General features: G+C 46.9%; 3 protein-coding genes across 4 annotated transcripts in view; 2 read left to right on the forward strand and 1 right to left on the reverse strand.

The window, feature by feature from the left end:
• QPCTL (glutaminyl-peptide cyclotransferase like) overlaps window positions 1–18,193 on the forward strand; it is a 222,017-nt gene that overhangs the window by 133,397 nt on the left and 70,427 nt on the right. The window lies entirely within an intron of this gene.
• SYMPK (symplekin scaffold protein) overlaps window positions 1–18,193 on the forward strand; it is a 271,438-nt gene that overhangs the window by 38,470 nt on the left and 214,775 nt on the right. The gene's annotated exons all lie outside the window — the stretch shown is intronic.
• The window catches only part of NOVA2 (NOVA alternative splicing regulator 2), an 81,476-nt gene that overhangs the window by 21,479 nt on the left and 41,804 nt on the right, over window positions 1–18,193 (reverse strand). For both annotated transcript variants that reach the window (XM_082231176.1, XM_082231177.1), the window contains exon 3: window positions 2,740–2,906. In XM_082231176.1, coding sequence (XP_082087302.1) covers window positions 2,740–2,906 — 167 coding nt within the window. The remainder of the gene's footprint in view (window positions 1–2,739; window positions 2,907–18,193) is intronic.

Here is an 18,193-nt window from a genome sequence, read left to right on the forward strand (position 1 = left end):
TCATTTTCATTTAGTTGCATTTTCTTTTCTTTTCCTGTATGTTTGATGCCAAACAAACCGCGTATCATTGTGTTCGTCAGCCGCCCCTGAGAACCTTCTTAAAGGTGCGTGAAATGCTTTAAATGAAATAATCAAATAAAACCAGGCGTCTTTTAGTCTCAACTCTGTTTGCTGGGATAGCCCGACTTGGCATAAGGCAGTTCTAGATGTGAACATCTTTTTTTTTGGGGGGGAGAGGCATTCCCTCCCAGCTTCTCAAGAAAAGACCCCTCCTCGGCTGTCAGGGGTGACAGGATTCCTGTTTCATTGTCCCTTATTCTACCAGCCACATAAACTCTCCCTTCCATATTCTCTCTCTCCCCCCCCCGCCCAACCCTCCCTCTGTCATAATCCTTGTTTTCAGCTTTCAGCCCAAAGCCGCCTTCCCTTCGCTGTGCCATGGCAACGGCACAACCGACTGACAATGGAAAGCTGTCGGACGGGCCAGACTCTTGCACACACAACAACCTCAAGTGGGAGAAAGACGCCCCCACCCCCACCCGGGCTCTTTTTAGCCAAACCCTCCCTGGGTTAATAGGAAAGGGTGTATTGGGGAAAATATAAAGGCAGTCTTCCTGCACCCTCGATAGATGATATAGATAGATAGATAGATAGATAGATAGATAGATAGATAGATAGATGATAGATATAGATAGATAGATAGATAGATAGATAGATAGATAGATAGATGATAGATAGATAGATAGATAGATAGATAGATAGATAGATAGATGATAGATAGATGTAGATTAGAGAGAGAGAGAGATGATAGCTAGATGAGAGATGATAGATAGATAGATATAGATAGATAGATAGATAGATAGATAGATAGATAGATAGATAGATAGATAGATATAGATGGGAGAGAGACAGAGAGACAGAGAGACAGAGATGAGAGCTAGCTAGCTAGCTAGCTAGATGATAGATAGATAGATAGATAGATAGATAGATAGATAGATGATAGATACATATAGATTAGAGAGAGATGATAGATAGATAGATAGATAGATAGATAGATGATAGATTGATAGATAGATGTAGATTAGAGAGAGAGAGAGATGATAGCTAGATGAGAGATGATAGATAGATAGATAGATAGATAGATAGATAGATAGATAGATGATAGATAGATAGATAGATAGATAGATAGATAGATGATGGATAGATAGATGATAGATAGATATAGATGAGAGAGAGAGAGAGACAGAGAGAGAGATGATAGCTAGCTAGCTAGCTAGCTAGCTAGATAGATAGATAGATGATAGATACATATAGATTAGAGAGAGAGAGATGATAGATAGATAGATAGATAGATAGATAGATGATAGATAGATGATAGATAGATGATTGATAGATATGGATGAGAGAGAGACAAAGAGAATGATAGCTAGCTAGCTAGCTAGATGATAGATAGATAGATAGATTATAGATAGATGGATAGATAGATAGATAGATAGATAGATGATAGATAGATAGATAGATATATTTCTGCGCGCACATAAACAACTCTCTTTCCTTAATCCAGACAAGCAAGGGATGTTATCAGAGTTGAAGGACACATTCCAGCCAGGCAAAAAACACTTGGGGTGCGAAGTAGAGTTGGCGCGGTGTGTGGGGAGAGGGAATCTAGTGAATTTCCTTGAAACTCCTTGAAATTTGCGATGAATTTCCTTAAAAATAGCTCATTTGGTCAGCTTCAGCCATCACTAAACTAAAAAGCTCAACAGCTCTGCCCGAAAAAGTTCAATGACTTTCTGTCTGGATTTTCACTTTGTGAATTATGGCAACCCTCAGTTGGTGATCCCAGGGGGCTGCCACATTTGGCACCCAGGAATAAGGTTCCCTGCCTCTGAAACAAGCTGGCCTTTGGCCTAATCCAGCCGAGATTCCCTTACAATTTTTTAAGGGGCGTTCTGAAGCTCCCAAGGACACAGGTGGTGCTGTGGGTTAAACCACAGAGCCTAGGGCTTGCCAATCAGAAGGTCGGCGGTTTGAATCCCCGCGACGGGGTGAGCTCCCATTGCTCGGTCCCTGCTCCTGCCAACCTAGCAGTTCAAAAGCACACCAGTGCAAGTAGATAAATAGATACCGCTCCAGTGGGAAGGTAAATGGCGTTTCCGTGCGCTGCTCTGGTTCACCAGAAGCGGCTTAGTCATGCTGGCCACATGACCCGGAAGCTGTACGCCGGCTCCCTTGGCCAATAAAGTGAGATGAGCGCCGCAACCCCAGAGTCGGCCACGACTGGACCTAATGGTCAGGGGTCTCTTTACCTTTTTAACTTAGCGGAAAGGGGATGCGGGTGGCACTGTGGTCTAAACTACTGAGCCACTTGGGCTTGCCGATCGGAAGTTCAGCGGTTCGAATTCCCTTGACGGGGTGAGCTCCCGTTGCTCGGTCCCTGCTCCTGCCAACCTAGCAGTTCGAAAGCACGTCAAAGTGCAAGTAGATAAATAGGTACTGCTCCGGCGGGAAGGTAAACGGCGTTTCCGTGCACTGCTCTGGTTCGCCAGAAGCGGCTCAGTCCTGCTGGCCACATGACCCAGAAGCTGTATGCTGGCTCCCTCGGCCAATAAAGCGAGATGAGCGCCGCAACCCCAGAGTCGGCCACGACTGGACCTAACGGTCAGGGGTCTCTTTACCTGAAGCTCCCAGCTCCCAACCCCTCTAACAAGCAAGCGATTTGCTCCCGCGCTCGCTCACCTGCTTGGCTCGGTCAGGATTCATAGTTGTCTGAGGCTGCAGGATATTGACCGATTCCGGCTTCACTACAGACTGGGGGATCTCCCGGACCTTTTCGGCGATGAAGTTGTGGACGGCGTTGAGGGCTTCCGCTGTGCCTTGAACCAGACACACGCGCTCCGTGGTCCCTGCATTGGGGAGAAAACAATTGAGAGGTTTTTAAATGGAGTTGGGGGGTGCAGGATGATGACCCCACAGGTGGGGCTGGCCTGAGGCTTGGGTCTCCCTGGTTTCCTTGCTGGCCCTAATAAGACCAACTTGGCCAGTTAGCCCTGGTGATCATCTGATGTCTACTGACTGGTTTTTTGTTGCTGTTTTTTTGTCCCCCCCCAAAAAAAAATAACCCCTGAATTTTAGAATTTTATTGATATTGATGCTGCATTTTATCTTGTATTCTATGCTGTTTTTAAGTCATATTTTAATCAGTGTTTTATACAGTGGTACCTCAGGTTACATACGCTTCAGGTTACAGACGCTTCAGGTTACAGACTCCGCTAACCCAGAAATAGTGCTTCAGGTAAAGAACTTTGCTTCAGGATGAGAACAGAAATCGTGCGGCGGCAGCAGCAGGAGGCCCCATTAGCTAAAGTGGTGCTTCAGGTTAAGAACAGTTTCAGGTTAAGAACAGACCTCCAGAACGAATTAAGTACTTAACCCGAGGTACCACTGTATTTGCTGTTAGCTGTCAGTTAAAAACTGAGCCCAGTTTTTAAACTGGGAAGGGCGGAGTATAAATATTTATTATTATTATTATTATTCTCTCAGCTGAAAGAAGGAGGGTACAAGGAATGGAAGATAAGACAGACAGACAGACAGACAGACAGACAGACAGACAGACAGTGTTCTGGTAAGGAGGAGAAGACCGACAAGGGAATAGGAGGAAGGCACTTTAGTGCAGAAGACTGCGAGCAAGTGAGTAACAGAAGATGCCTTATACCAGTTTGGGCTAATTGTCCATTTGTTTGCTTATAATTATTTGAAAATGTAACACCCGCTCTTTCTTAAAATATCACCAGGCCTCTTACAACATATGACATGCAATTTTAAAGGCCAGTCTTTAAATATCTATAAAACCTAATTCAAAACATCCGTGAAACATCACTAGATGCTGGCTGGTTTAAAGGGAAAAATCATCTTGCGAAGGCCTGGGCTATACGGCCCAGTTTTTAAAGGACACTCAAAAGAAGGCAGGGGCGGTTCCTGGTGAGCATCTATAGGCAGGGAGTTCCACAGGACAGGCTTTAGGTCAGTACTGTCTCCTCTGGTGAGCACAGAAAGGTGTTTGGCAGGGCTGCATGGCTCTGTCACTGGTCTATGGTCTCTCCCCTTATCACGACAACAAAGGAACAAGGCAGAAGGAAGGAGACAACCGAACCCAGTGGAAGGGAATGCTGTAAAGGTGTCGTGCTTTGAGCACTACAAATACTAACAGACTGCAAATGTTACAATAATAATAAATAATAAATTTTATTTATACCCCGCCCTCCCCGGCCAGAGCTGGGCTCAGGGCGGCTAACACCAGTAAAATTACAATAAAAACATAATAGGGGGAAAAACACAATTTAAGATACAGGTTAAAATACAATTTAAAATGCAGCCTCATTTTAAAAGTAGCCTATGGATCAAGACCATAAGGGGAGGGAAACATAAGGGTCAGAATGAGTCCAAATGTCGGAAGAAGACTGGAAGAAATTTAAGATTTACCTTAAGGACTATTATAAACTTGATGAATCTTAGAATGTCGAGATTTTACAGAGAGAAAGGGTTGCAGTAATATAAGATCAGATTAAGAAAGGACTATGATGAATTAGGACGGGGAAAAACATTTACAAGTTGCTATAAAAATTTGGACATGAGGATGCAGAAAGGGGAGGTATGGGGAAGTCCGAGGAAAGAAGTTTATGAAAGGACATTATGAAATTATACTTGTTTGTTTGTCTTTTGTTTTTTTTTAATGTTTGTTTGTTTGTTATAAAAACTTTTGTAAAACCAATAAATTTTTTTTTTTTTTAAAAAAAAACAGAATGAGTCCAAATGAAAGGCCAGGCAGAACAGCTCTGTCTTGCAGGCCCTGCGGAAAGATGTCAAGTCCCGCAGGGCCCTAATCTCTTGTGACAGAGCGTTCCACCAAATCGGGGCCAGTACTGAAAAGGCCTTGGCCCTAGTTGAGACCAATCTAACCACCTTGCGATCTGGGACCTCCAAAATGTTGTCATTTGTGGACCTTAAGGTCCTCTGCAGGGCATACCAGGAGAGGCGGTCCCGTAGGTACGTGGATCCTAAGCCGTAAAACCAGCACCTTAAACCTGACCCTGTACTCCACCGGGAGCCAGTGCAGTTGGTAAAGCACTGGATGAATGTGATCCCGCGGTAAGGAACCCGTAAGAAGCCTCGCCGTGGCATTCTGCACCCGCTGGAGTTTCTGGGTCAGCTTCAAGGGCAGCCCCGTGTACAGCGAGTTACAATAATCAAGCCGTCGCAATAATCACTGTGGCCAGATCAGGGCGAGAAAGGTATGGTGTGGAGTGCTTCTCTTCCAGGTTCTCTCCAGCCAGCTACACCCTCTTTTGGAATATTCTATTAGTGATGTCTGGAAGTGAGAGCTGGACCACAAAGAAGGCTGATCGCCGAAGAATGGATGCTTTTGAATTCTGGTGCTGGAGGAGACTCTTGAGAGTCCCATGGACTGCAAGAAGATCAAACACATCCATTCTGAAGGAAATCAGCTCTGAGTGCTCACTGGAAAGACAGATCCTGAAGCTGAGGCTCCAATACTTTGGCCACCTCATGAGAAGAGAAGACTCCCTGGAAAAGACCCTGATGTTGGGAAAGATGGAGGGCACAAGGAGAAGGGGGCGACAGAGGATGAGATGGTTGGACAGTGTTCTCGAAGCTACCAGAATGAGTTTGACCAAACTGCGGAAGGCAGTGGAAGACAGGAGTGCCTGGCGTGCTCTGGTCCAGGGGGTCACGAAGAGTCGGACACAACTAAACGACTAAACAATAACAACAACAAATTCCATTCCCCTTTCTGAACCCCCTGTACTCCAGAAACTCAGCAGGATTTGGTGCTTTGCTGCACCTCCAGTTTTTTTTGAAGTTTCCCCCAAACACACATGCACACACCCTGAAAGGCAGGAGGAAATAAGGAAGGGGAGAAAACCTTTAAAATGTTCCCTCGGACAAAACCGAGGGCGGAAAAATGAGAGGATGCAGCCTGAATGCTGACAGTCCCGCTTGACAGGTATGGTGGGAGCTGTTGAGGAGCTTCTGAGATGTTTTCCCCTTGCTAAAAGGCGATGAAAAATCAGAGGGCAGAGCCTCAAGGACATTTCCCAAGAGGAAAACGGTAGTGCACTTGGTAAGTATCGCGGGGGCCACCACCAAGCAGCCACGCCAGATGAAGAAAGCGCAAGGAGAAAGCACACACACCAAAGGTTCACTACTGAAGAAACCCGGGAAAGCAGGAAAACACAAGAAAAGGTTTTCAAGCACTTTATACCAGGCGGGGTGGGGGCGGGGGATAAAAGAGAACCTATTAAAAAATGAAGGAAGTCTCTACAGACAATAATACCACAGAAAAAGAAGAGGCAAAACTATTAACCAAAGATAAGGCTAGCGATAAAAAAAATGGAGGAAATTTGCCCACAGAGAGAAGACTGTGCCAACAGTCAGGGCAGATCGGGGGGGGGGGAGAGACACACAGAGAGAGGGGGGGTCCTTCCACTGTAAGAGATAGCAAAAGACCTGAAAGGCCCTGTAATGGGTATGAGTTACTCGTGCGTAAACTGGTGCCTTTCTCGGTTAATTTGCCTTGTTAAAACTTTCTGACTGCACAGCCCCTTCTCATGGTGGCTGCCTCAGTCGCTGGCAGAATCCGTCAGTGGGCGTTTCTTGAACCTCTTCCAACATAAAAGTTGTTTGACCCCCAGTCTCCTCCTCCTCTCACTGCGCGGGAGTCTTCTGCGCAGGGAAGGCGTGGGTAGTGGAGGACCTGGGCTCTCCTCACTGATGTCCAGTGAAGAGTCCTGGAGCCCTCTCTCCAATTCCCCCGTCTGCCTCCCTTTATCCCTGGTGTTGCGCTGATCGGCTTCCCCCTCTACTGAGCTGCTTCTCCCCCTGCTGCTGGGTCCTTCGCCAGCATCATCTGGGAGCCTCCCCTTCGCCTCTCCCTCCAATGTCAGTTCCCTGACAGGCCCATCCCATCCAGTGGCAATGAGTCCCCCTGTTCAAGTGTCCTCCAGGCCACTCTGACAAATGGCAGCCATTCACTCCTCTGGGTGGGAGGCCTTATACAAAGTTGGACAGCTATTGAATCACAGACTCATAGAGCTGGAGTACAACCCCCCTGCAGTTCAGGAATATTTTGCACCACGTGGGGCTCGAACCCATGAACCTGAGCATAAGCTTCTCACCCTCTACTGACTGAGCTCTCTCTCAGAACCTGAGACTTTCTGCAAGCGAAGTGCGTCCTCTGCTGCACAGCCAGAGGCCTTCCTCTTCCTGTCAGTTTCTACTGACAAGACAGCAAGGAGGAGAAATATTTCTTAAACTATGGGACTCCTTCCCAGAAGAGGCAGCAAAAGCCACCAAGTGAGATGGCTTTAAAAGGACTAGAGAAATTCATTAAAAAGGAACTAAACTATGTTGGAAAGGCGAAGAGACAGTGGGAACATTCACACACATGTGGTGGGGTTGTAAAAACGCTAAAGAGTATTGGGAGATGATATATTCAGAGATAAAAAGGATGTTAAAGCTCTCATTCCAAAACAAAACCAAAAACCCAGAGATGATCTTATTGAATATTATAGAGGGTGAAATATCTAAGAAAGTACTTGATCTCTCTTCCTATACACAACGGCAGCGGCCACAATTATTTATGCTCAAAGGTGGAAGGACAAAAAAGTCATATGAAAGAAGAATGGCGGAACAAGTTAATAGAATACAGTGGTGCCTCGCAAGACGAAATTAATTCGTTCCGCAAGTCTCTTCGTCTTGCGAGTTTTTCGTCTTGCGATGCATGGTTTCCCATAGGAATGCATTGAAAATCAATTGCTTCAAAAGAAGTCCGGGGACAGCGGGGAAGAAGCGATCTTCTCCCTGCAGCCCCAGGTCCAGGGACAGCGGGAAGCGCTTCCCGCTGTCCCCGGACCTCTTTTGAAGCAAGGGGCGGCGTGGAGAAGTGATCTCCCCGCAGCCCCTTGCTTCAAAATAAGTCCGGGGACAGCGGGGGGAGAAGATCGCTTCTTCCCCGCTGTCCCCAGACCTCTTTTGAAGCAAGGGGCTGCAGGGAGATCGCTTCTCCACGCCGCCCCTTGCTTCAAAAGAGGTCCGGCGACAGCGGGAAGACCCGCTGTCCCCGGAGCTTGCGGGGCAAGCTTCGTTTTGCAAAAGCAAGCCCATAGGGAAATTCGTCTTGCGAGGCAACTCGAAAACAAAAAAACCTTTCGTTTTGCGAGTTTTTCGTCTCGCGAGGCGTTCGTCTTGCGGGGTACCACTGTATTCAGAATTAGCAATGTTGACTGCAAGGACTAGGAATCAGGATATAAGAGAGGAGTGGGAATACTTTGGTGAATGCTTAAAGAAATATAATATAGTCATACCTCATGATATGTTTGCTTCTGGTTACGTGTTTTCGGGTTGTGCACCGCGGCAAACCCGGAAGTACCGGAACGGGTTACTTCCGGGTTTCGCCGCTCGTGCAGAAGCGCTAAATTGTGTCACGCGCTTGCGCAGACGCACCGCTTCTGTTTGCGAACGCTGCGGGTTGCGGACGTGCCTCCGTCACGGATTACATCCGCAACCCGAGGTTCCACTGTAACCAAATTATTTGCAAGTAGGGCTAGATATATGAGCAGCAGGTAGAAACCACTAGAAGAGGGGTGGTAATTAAGGAGATGCAGCTCATAAAGGACCCATGGATTGATAGAATCATAGAATCATAGAATCCTAGAGTTGGAAGAGACCACAAGGGCCATCGAGTCCAACCCTCTGCCAAGCAGGAAACACCATCAGAGCACTCCTGACATATGGTTGTCAAGCCTCTGCTTAAAGACCTCCAAAGGAGGAGACTCCACCACACTCCTTGGCAGCAAATTCCAATGTCGAACAGCTCTTACTGTCAGGAAGTTCTTCCTAATGTTTAGGTGGAATCTTCTTTCTTGTAGTTTGGATCCATTACTCCATGTCCGCTTCTCTGGAGCAGCAGAAAACAACCTTACTCCCTCCTCTATGAGACATCCTTTTATATATTTGAACATGGCTATCATATCACCCCTTAACCTCCTCTTCTCCAGGCTAAACATGCCCAGCTCCCTTAGCCGTTCCTCATAAGGCATTGTTTCCAGGCCTTTGACCATTTTGGTTGCCCTCCTCTGGACACGTTCCAGTTTGTCAGTGTCCTTCTTGAATTGTGGTGCCCAGAACTGGACACAGTACTCCAGGTGAGGTCTGACCAGAGCAGAATACAGTGGCACTATTACTTCCCTCTATCTAGATGCTATAATCCTATTGATGCAGCCTATACTCCTATTGATGTGTGGGGAAGTCAAAGAATATAGACTGGTGACTGGGAGCGGCCGCCGAGACCACATGACACCGGTCTTGAAAGACCTACATTGGCTCCCGGTACGTTTCCGAGCACAATTCAAAGTGTGGGTGCTGACCTTGAAAGCCCTAAATGGCCTCAAAGGCCCAGTATACCTGAAGGAGCATCTCCACCCCCTCGTTCTGCCCGGATGCTGAGGTCCAGCGCCGAGGGCCTTCTGGCGGTTCCCTCATTGTGAGAAGCAAAGCTACGGGGAACCAGGCAGAGGGCCTTCTCGGTAGTGGCGCCCGCCCTGCGGAACGCCCTCCCACCAGATATCAAGGAAATAAACAACTATCTGACTTTTAGAAGGCATCTGAAGGCAGCCCTGTTTAGGGAAGTTTCCATGTTTGATGTTTGATGTGTTTTTAATATACTGTTGGAAGCCGCCCAGAGTGGCTGGGGAGGCCCGGCCAGATGGACGGACGGGGTATTATTATTATTATTATTATTATTAATTGTAACACATGAGCACTTGAAGGTGCCTTGGGTAGTGAGTCAGATCCCTGGTCCTTCTGGCCCATTACTGATGGTGGGAGCATCAACAGATCAAGGCCTTTGTCTACCTGCTGCCCTTCAGATGTTCTGGAATACAACTCCCATAATCTCCAGGGTCTGATGGGATTTGTAGTCCAAATAAATTGTTGTTGTTGTTATATGATAAGTGATGGTAACTGTAAAATTATGGAAAACGTATATTAGAATCATAGAATCATAGAATCATAGAGTTGGAAGAGACCACAAGGGCCATCGAGTCCAACCCCCTGCCAAGCAGGAAACACCATCAGAGCACTCCTGACATATGGTTGTCAAGCCTCTGCTTAAAGACCTCCAAAGTAGGAGACTCCACCACACTCCTTGGCAGCAAATTCCACTGTCGAACAGCTCTTACTGTCAGGAAGTTCTTCCTAATGTTTAGGTGGAATCTTCTTTCTTGTAGTTTGGATCCATTGCTCCGTGTCCGCTTCTCTGGAGCAGTAGAAAACAACCTTTCTCCCTCCTCTATGTGACATCCTTTTATATATTTGAACATGGCTATCATATCACCCCTTAACCTCCTCTTCTCCAGGCTAAACATGCCCAGCTCCCTTAGCCGTTCCTCATAAGGCATCGTTTCCAGGCCTTTGACCATTTTGGTTGCCCTCTTCTGGACACGTTCCAGTTTGTCAGTGTCCTTCTTGAATTGTGGTGCCCAGAACTGGACACAGTACTCCAGGTGTGGTCTGACCAGAGCAGAATACAGTGGCACTATTACTTCCCTTGATCTAGATGCTATACTCCTATTGATGCAGCCCAGAATTGCATTGGCTTTTTTAGCTGCCGCGTCACACTGTTGGCTCATGTCAAGTTTGTGGTCAACCAAGACTCCTAGATCCTTTTCACATGTACTGCTCTCAAGCCAGGTGTCACCCATCTTGTATTTGTGCCTCTCATTTTTTTTGCCCAAGTGCAATACTTTACATTTCTCCCTGTTAAAATTCATCTTGTTTGTTTTTGCCCAGTTCTCTAATCTGTCAAGGTCGTTTTGAAGTGTGATCCTGTCCTCTGGGGTGTTAGCCACCCCTCCCAGTTTGGTGTCATCTGCAAATTTGATCAGGATGCCCTTGAGTCCATCATCCAAGTCGTTGATAAAGATGTTGAATAAGACCGGGCCCAAGACAGAACCCTGTGGCACCCCACTAGTCACTCTTCTCCAGGATGAAGAGGAACCATTGATGAGCACCCTTTGGGTTCGGTCAGTCAGCCAGTTACAAATCCACTGAGTGGTAGCATAGTCAAGACCGCATTTTACCAGCTTCTTTACAAGAATATCATGGGGCACCTTGTCAAATGCTTTGCTGAAATCAAGGTAGGCTACATCCACTGCGTTCCCTTCATCTACCAGGCTTGTAATTCTGTCAAAAAACGAGATCAGGTTAGTCTGACATGACTTATTTTTCAGAAATCCATGCTGACTATTGGTGATCACAGCATTCCTTTCTAGGTGCTCACAGACTGTTTGCTTAATGATCTGCTCCAGAATCTTCCCTGCTATTGATGTCAGACTGACTGGGCGGTAATTATTTGGCTCCTCTCTTTTCCCCTTTTTGAAAATAGGAACAACATTTGCCCTCCTCCAGTCTGCCGGGACTTCGCCTGTTCTCCAGGAATTCTCAAAGATGACTGCCAGTGGTTCTGAGATCACATCTGCCAGTTCTTTTAATACTCTTGGATGCAGTTCATCTGGCCCTGGAGACTTGAATACATCTAATCTAGCCAAATATTCTTGTACTATCTCCTTAGTTATTCTGGGCTGTGTTTCCTTTGCTGAATCATTTGCTTCAAATTCTTCAGGTCGGGCATTGTCTTCTTTATCGGAGAAGACTGAGGCAAAGAAGGCATTGAGGAGTTCAGCCCTTTCTGTGTCCCCTGTTTGCATTTCACCATCTTCTCCTCTGAGTGACCCCACTGTTTCTTTGTTCTTCCTTTTGCTACGAACATACCCATAAAAGCCTTTTTTGTTGCTTTTAACCTCTCTAGCAAGCCTGAGTTCATTCTGTGCTTTAGCTTTTCTGACTTTGTGTCTACACGTGCTGGCTATTTGTTTGAATTCCTCTTTGGTGGTTTCCCCCCTTTTCCATTTTTTGTACACATCCTTTTTTAATCTTAATTCAGTTAAAAGTTCTTTAGATAGCCACCCTGGTTTCTTTAGGCACCTTCCATGTTTTCGTCTCATTGGTATTGCCTGACGTTGTGCTTTTACTATCTCCGTCTTAACAAACTCCCAGCCATCATGAACTCCCTTTCCTTTTAGTATTGCTGTCCATGGGATCTCACCCAGCACTTCCCTAAGTTTTATGAAGTCGGCTTTCTTAAAGTCAAGAAATTGAGTCCTAGTATGCTTGGCTGCTACTGTCCGCTGTATAGTAAACTTCAGAAGAGCATGATCACTCGCGCCTAATGATCCTTCCACATCTACCCCACTAACCAGGTCATCAACATTGGTTAGGACCAGGTCTAAAATGGCTGTTCCTCTTGTTGCTTCTCCCACTTTCTGGACAATGAAGTTGTCTGCAAGGCCAGTGAGGAATCTGTTTGACCTTATGCTCTTGGCTGAGTTTGACGTCCAACAAATATCCGGGTAATTGAAGTCCCCCATTACTACTATCTCCCTTCCTTTTGCATGCTTGGCCATCTGTTCCAGGAAGGCATCATCTATGTCCTCCGTTTGGCTTGGGGATCTATAGTAAACTCCCACAATGAGGTCTCTGTTATTCTTCTCTCCCTTAATTTTGACCCAAATGCTCTCACTTTGGCTTTGAGGTTCTAAATCTTGGATCTCTTCACAGGTATACACACCCCTGACATATAACGCCACTCCTCCTCCTTTCTTGTCTGGTCTGTTTTTCTGAAATAGATTGTATCCCTCCATTATTACATTCCAATCGTGGGACTTATCCCACCAGGTTTCAGTGATGCCTATTATGTCATATTTAGTTTGCTGTACCAAGAGCTCAAGCTCACCTTGTTTATTTCCCATGCTTTGCGCATTAGTGTACAGACATTGAAGTCCATTAATCATTCCCCCGTGTCTCTTATTTAAGGATTTTTTCCTCCCTCCACTAGGTCCGCGTGCTGTTTGCTCCATTTGGTCTATGACATTTGGATGATCATCTTCATTAATTGATAGACTCCTACCTTCAGGAGCACTGTCTCCCTCCCCCACATTAGTCAGTTTAAAGCCCTCCTGATGAGGTTTCTGAGATTTTTGGCAAAAACATTTCTCCCAACCGTTGTGAGGTGCAGCCCATCACTTGCCAGAAGTACATCTTCAAGAAACTGCAGTCCGTGATCTAAGAATCCAAACCGTTCCTGTTTACACCATTTGCGAAGCCAGCTGTTCACTTCCACTATTTTCCCCTCTCTCCCTGGGCCACGTCGTTCAACTGGGAGGACAGACGAGATGACAATTTGCGCATTTAGTTGCTTCAATTTCCTGCCGAGAGCCTCGTAGTCTCTTTTGATCTTCTGGAGGCTATTGCTTGCAGTGTCATTGGTTCCCACATGAACCAAGAGGAAGGGGTATTCGTCAGTGGGTTTTATGATTCCTTGCAGTCGTTCAGTTACACCTTGGATCTTAGCCCCGGGGAGACAGCACACTTCCCGAGACATCTTGTCAGGCCCACAGATCACTGCTTCTGTTCCCCTCAGTAGGGAATCCCCTATCACCACTACACGCCTCCTCTTGGGTTTGGTCGGGGTTCTTCTTATTCTTTTAAGAAAGAGGATTGGGCAGATTTGTGGAGGAGAGGGCTATTGATGGCTACTAGCTATGCAGGCTGATAGCAGAAAGTGAGGAGGAATTAAAGAACCTTTTAAAGAGGATGAAAGAGGAGAGCGCAAAATATGGTCTGAAGCTCAACATCAAAAAAGCGAAGATCATGGCCACTGGTCCCATCACCTCCTGGCAAATAGTAGGGGAAGAAATGGAGGCAGTGAGAGATTTTACTTTCTTGGGCTCCGTGATCACTGCAGATGGTGACAGCAGTCACGAAAGGAAAATACGCCTGCTTCTTGGGAGAAAAGCAATGACAAACCTAGACAGCATCTTAAAAAGCAGAGACATCACCTTGCCAACAAAGGTCCGTATAGTTAAAGCTCTGGTTTTCCCAGTAGTGATGTATGGAAGTGAGAGCTGGACCATCACGAAGGCTGATCGCCGAAGAATGGATGCTTTTGAATTCTGGTGCTGGAGGAAACTCTTGAGAGTCCCATGGACTGCAAGAAGATCAAACCTCTCCATTCTGAAGGAAATCAGCCCTGAGTGCTCACTGGAAGGACAGATCCTGAAGCTGAGGCTCCAAGACTTTGGCCACCTCATGAGAAGAGAAGACTTCCTGGAAAAGACCCTAATGTTGGGAAAGATGGAGGGCACAAGGAGAAGGGGACGCCAGAGGACGAGATGGTGGGACAGTGTTCTTGAAGCTACCAGCATGAGTTTGACCAAACTGTGGGAGGCACTGGGAGACAGGAGTGCCTGGCGTGCTCTGGTCCAGGGGGTCACGAAGAGTCGTAAACGACTAAACGAGTAAACAACAACAACAACAGCCATGGAGGCTATGTTCTGCTTCTACAATAAGAGGCCTCTGAAGTTGGTGGAAGCCACAAAGGCCTCTTGTACTCAAATATTGCTTGCTGGTTTCCTGCAGATGGCTGCTGCTGGCTGCATCACAGGTTTAAAAGCCCAGGAGCCCCCAATGCACAAAAACAGGGGTCTGGGAGGTGGCCCCTCGATTGCAACCAGAAGTCTGTTCTGTCCCATCTCCCCTGCTAGCTGGTCCTTAGAAAATTGTGCTGGCTGCTGCGATTCGTAAAAAGCAAAGACTGGACTCCTGTCCTTAGACGGCTATTTATAAAAATGCAGCCTGCCTTTTATCGCATCGACTGAGGGGAGAGAGTGAGCAAGCAAGTATCAGAGGGTTTGTGTGTGTGTGTGTGTGTGTGTGTGTGTACATAGGAACAAAAAAACGGGGAATATTTTAGGCCACCTGAGAAGGCCAAGAGCCAGCACCATGGATACCAGAAGGCTGAGTGCTCACATTCTCCAACACAACACACACACACACACACACACACACACACACCAAAGCCAGCATCTTCTGCTTTTCCTCCCTGCCTTCCCCAAAGCTGCTGCCTCAACAATACATCTCTGCCACAGAGTTGCCATGGCAACCCACAGCAGCCTCCTCCTCCTTTCCCCCATCACCACCTTGCAATCTGCTGCTGCTGCTGCTGCAGGCCTCAAGGGCCTGTCTTCCCAGGGACAAGAGGAGACCCCTCCTCTGCAAAAAAGAGAGAATGCAGCTCGCTCAGTGGGGGAGGGAGGGAGGGAGACCGTCCCCTGGGCAACAGGGCAAATGGGAAACGCCAAATTTGTCTGCAGAAGCAAAGCGTCGTCCCCTCCCCTGCTAAGAAGGGTGGGTGGAAAGCTGGCTTCCGTTGAGCAAGGAGGGTCTGCGTACAACACAAAAACTGAGCTAGAAAAAGTCCAGCCCTCCTAGGCTTCAGCCCCAGTAGCTTTCTTTTCGGATAGGGTGGGGTGGCGTAGGAAGCCAGGGTTTAACCCCAGGGGGTTACCAAGGAGAAAGGCTATCTCTGAGCAGGTGCAGAGTGTACAATCAGTGCTGGATTTACGTATAAGCTAAACAAGCTATAGCTTAGGGCCCCACTCTCTTGGGCCCCCCAAAAAAAGATTTAAGGAAAAAAACCTGGATGTATATTTCCAAAATATAAGATAAAAAAACAATTTAAAAATCCTACATACAGCAACAGTGTTTTGTGTTGTGTAGGCTCCTATGATGTAAGTCATGGACCCCACCTGCTAGCCTGCTCCCTAAAATATCATGGGTTTGCTCCTTTCTATATACAGTGGTACCTTGGGTTACATACGCTTCAGGTTACATACGCTTCAGGTTACATACGCTTCAGGTTACAGACTTTGCTAACCCAGAAATAGTACCTCAGGTTAAGAACTTTGCTTCAGGATGAGAACAGAAATCGGGCTCCGGCAGCGCGGCAGCAGCAAGAGGCCCCATTAGCTAAAGTGGTGCTTCAGGTTAAGAACAGTTTCAGGTTAAGAACGGACCTCCGGAACGAATTAAGTACTTAACCCGAGGTACCACTGTATAGGGTGCCTACATTCTGCATGGACTGGTTGCAGGGGAACATGTGCAAATGGCTTGAGATACCTATGATGTCCATAAATGACCATACAGTCATACCTCGGGATAAATATGCTTCAGGATAAGTATTTTCGGGTTGCGCTCTGCAGCGACCCAGAAGTAACAAAACTTGTTACTTCCTGGTTCCGCCGCTCGCGCATGCGCAGTCAAAATGACATCATGCGCATGCGTGGAAGCAGCAAGACGCGACCCGCGCATGCGCAGTCACGTCTTACGTTCTATTCAGGATGTTAACGAGGCTCTGGAACGGATCCCGTTCGCATCCCGAGATACCACTGTATAGCATATATTCAACACAAAAAACAGCAACAACATATAAAGGGCCCCATTACCTTTAGTAGTTTAGGGCCTCATCTTAAATCCGTCCCTGGTGGCAATCGATTCCTGCCCACCAAGGAATTGGCAGGAATCTGGGATTACATTCTCAGCCAGAGTCTCTGGGGTGGGGCAGATGTTCACTCGAGCACCTAGCGTTTTAAAGGTAAAGGTAAAGGTACCCCTGACTGTTAGGTCCAGTCATGGACGACTCTGGGGTTGCAGCACTCATCTCGCTTCATTGGCCGAGGGAGCCGGCGTACAGCTTCCAGGTCACGTGGCCAGCATGACTAAGCTGCTTGTGGCGAACCAGAACAGCACACGGAAACGCCGTTTACCTTCCTGCCAGAGTGGTACCTCTTTATCTACTTGAACTTGATGTGCTTTTGAACTGCTAGGTTGGCAGGAGCAGGGACCGAGCAACGGGAGCTCACCCCGTGGCGGGAATTCGAATTGCAGACCTTCCGGTCAGCAAGCCCTAGGCTCTGTGGTTTAGACTAAGGTTACCATACGTCCCCGTTTCCCGGGGACAGTTCCCATACAAAATCCATTGAAGTTGAAAAGTGTCCCTGGATTCATTGAAAAAAATCTAGTAACCTTAGTTTAGACCACAGCGCCACCCACGTCCCTACCTCTCGTTTTAGGCATTCCTATTTATTATTAATTAAAGCTATGGTTTTCCCAGTAGTGACGTATGGAAGTGAGAGCTGGACCATAAAGAAGGCTGATCGCCGAAGAATGGATGCTTTTGAATTATGGTGCTGGAGGAGACTCTTGAGAGTCCCATGGACTGCAAGAAGATCAAACCTCTCCATCCTTAAGGAAATCAGCCCTGGGGGGTCACTGGAAGGACAGATCCTGAAGCTGAGGCTCCACTACTTTGGCCACCTCAGGAGAAGAGAAGACTCCCTGGAAAAGCCCCTGATGTTGGGAAAGATGGAGGGCACAAGGAGAAGGGGACGACAGAGGACGAGATGGTTGGACAGTGTTCTCGAAGCGACCAGCATGAGTTTGACCAAACTGCGGGAGGCGGTGGAAGACAGGAGTGCCTGGTGTGCTCTGGACCAGGGGGTCACGAAGAGTCGGACACGACTAAACGACAACAAGAATTAATATTAATTCTTAGATTTAATTCATCAAAAGATCACACGATTCCTAATGAGGATGATATGGTGAGTCCAACATAAATGTCCACGTAGCCAAGCATTCTGTACGCAACCCATCAATATGTTCACCAGGCGGCCCTCACAACAGCTCTGCGAGGTCAGGCCAGTGTTTTCATCCCGCAAAGAAGGGAGCTGAGAGACACAGACTTCCTTAGTTTGAAGCTCAGGTGAGATTTGAACCGAGCTGTGAAAGGGCTGTGCCCTCACCCCCACAATGGGTGTGTAGGCACACTGATCTGCAATGGTGCTTGGCAAGTGCAAAACACACAGCTCAGCCAAAATTTGAAATGGGGACCATCATTCACAGAAGCTGCTTCCTTCGCCTTGCCAAATGGACACAAAAACCTCAAATATGGAAGCATGGGAACGATGGTGGAATATGGATATAAAATTTACAGCATGTTACGGTCTAAGAGAAAATTGTACAAAAGCGATACATCAGAGCTATCTAACACTGAGTAAGTTGCCAAAAATGTACAAATCTCAATCGAATAAGTGTTGGAAATGTAAAGAGAAAGAAGGTTCTTTTTATCATATGTGGTGGTCTTGTAGTAAGGTTAAAGCTTACTGGGAAATGATATGTAATGAAATGAAAAGGATGTTTAAAATAACCTTTGTTTAAAAAA

The sequence above is a fragment of the Podarcis vaucheri genome (assembly GCF_965113315.1).
Source record: "Podarcis vaucheri genome assembly, chromosome: 7".
Taxonomy (NCBI): domain Eukaryota; kingdom Metazoa; phylum Chordata; class Lepidosauria; order Squamata; family Lacertidae; genus Podarcis; species Podarcis vaucheri.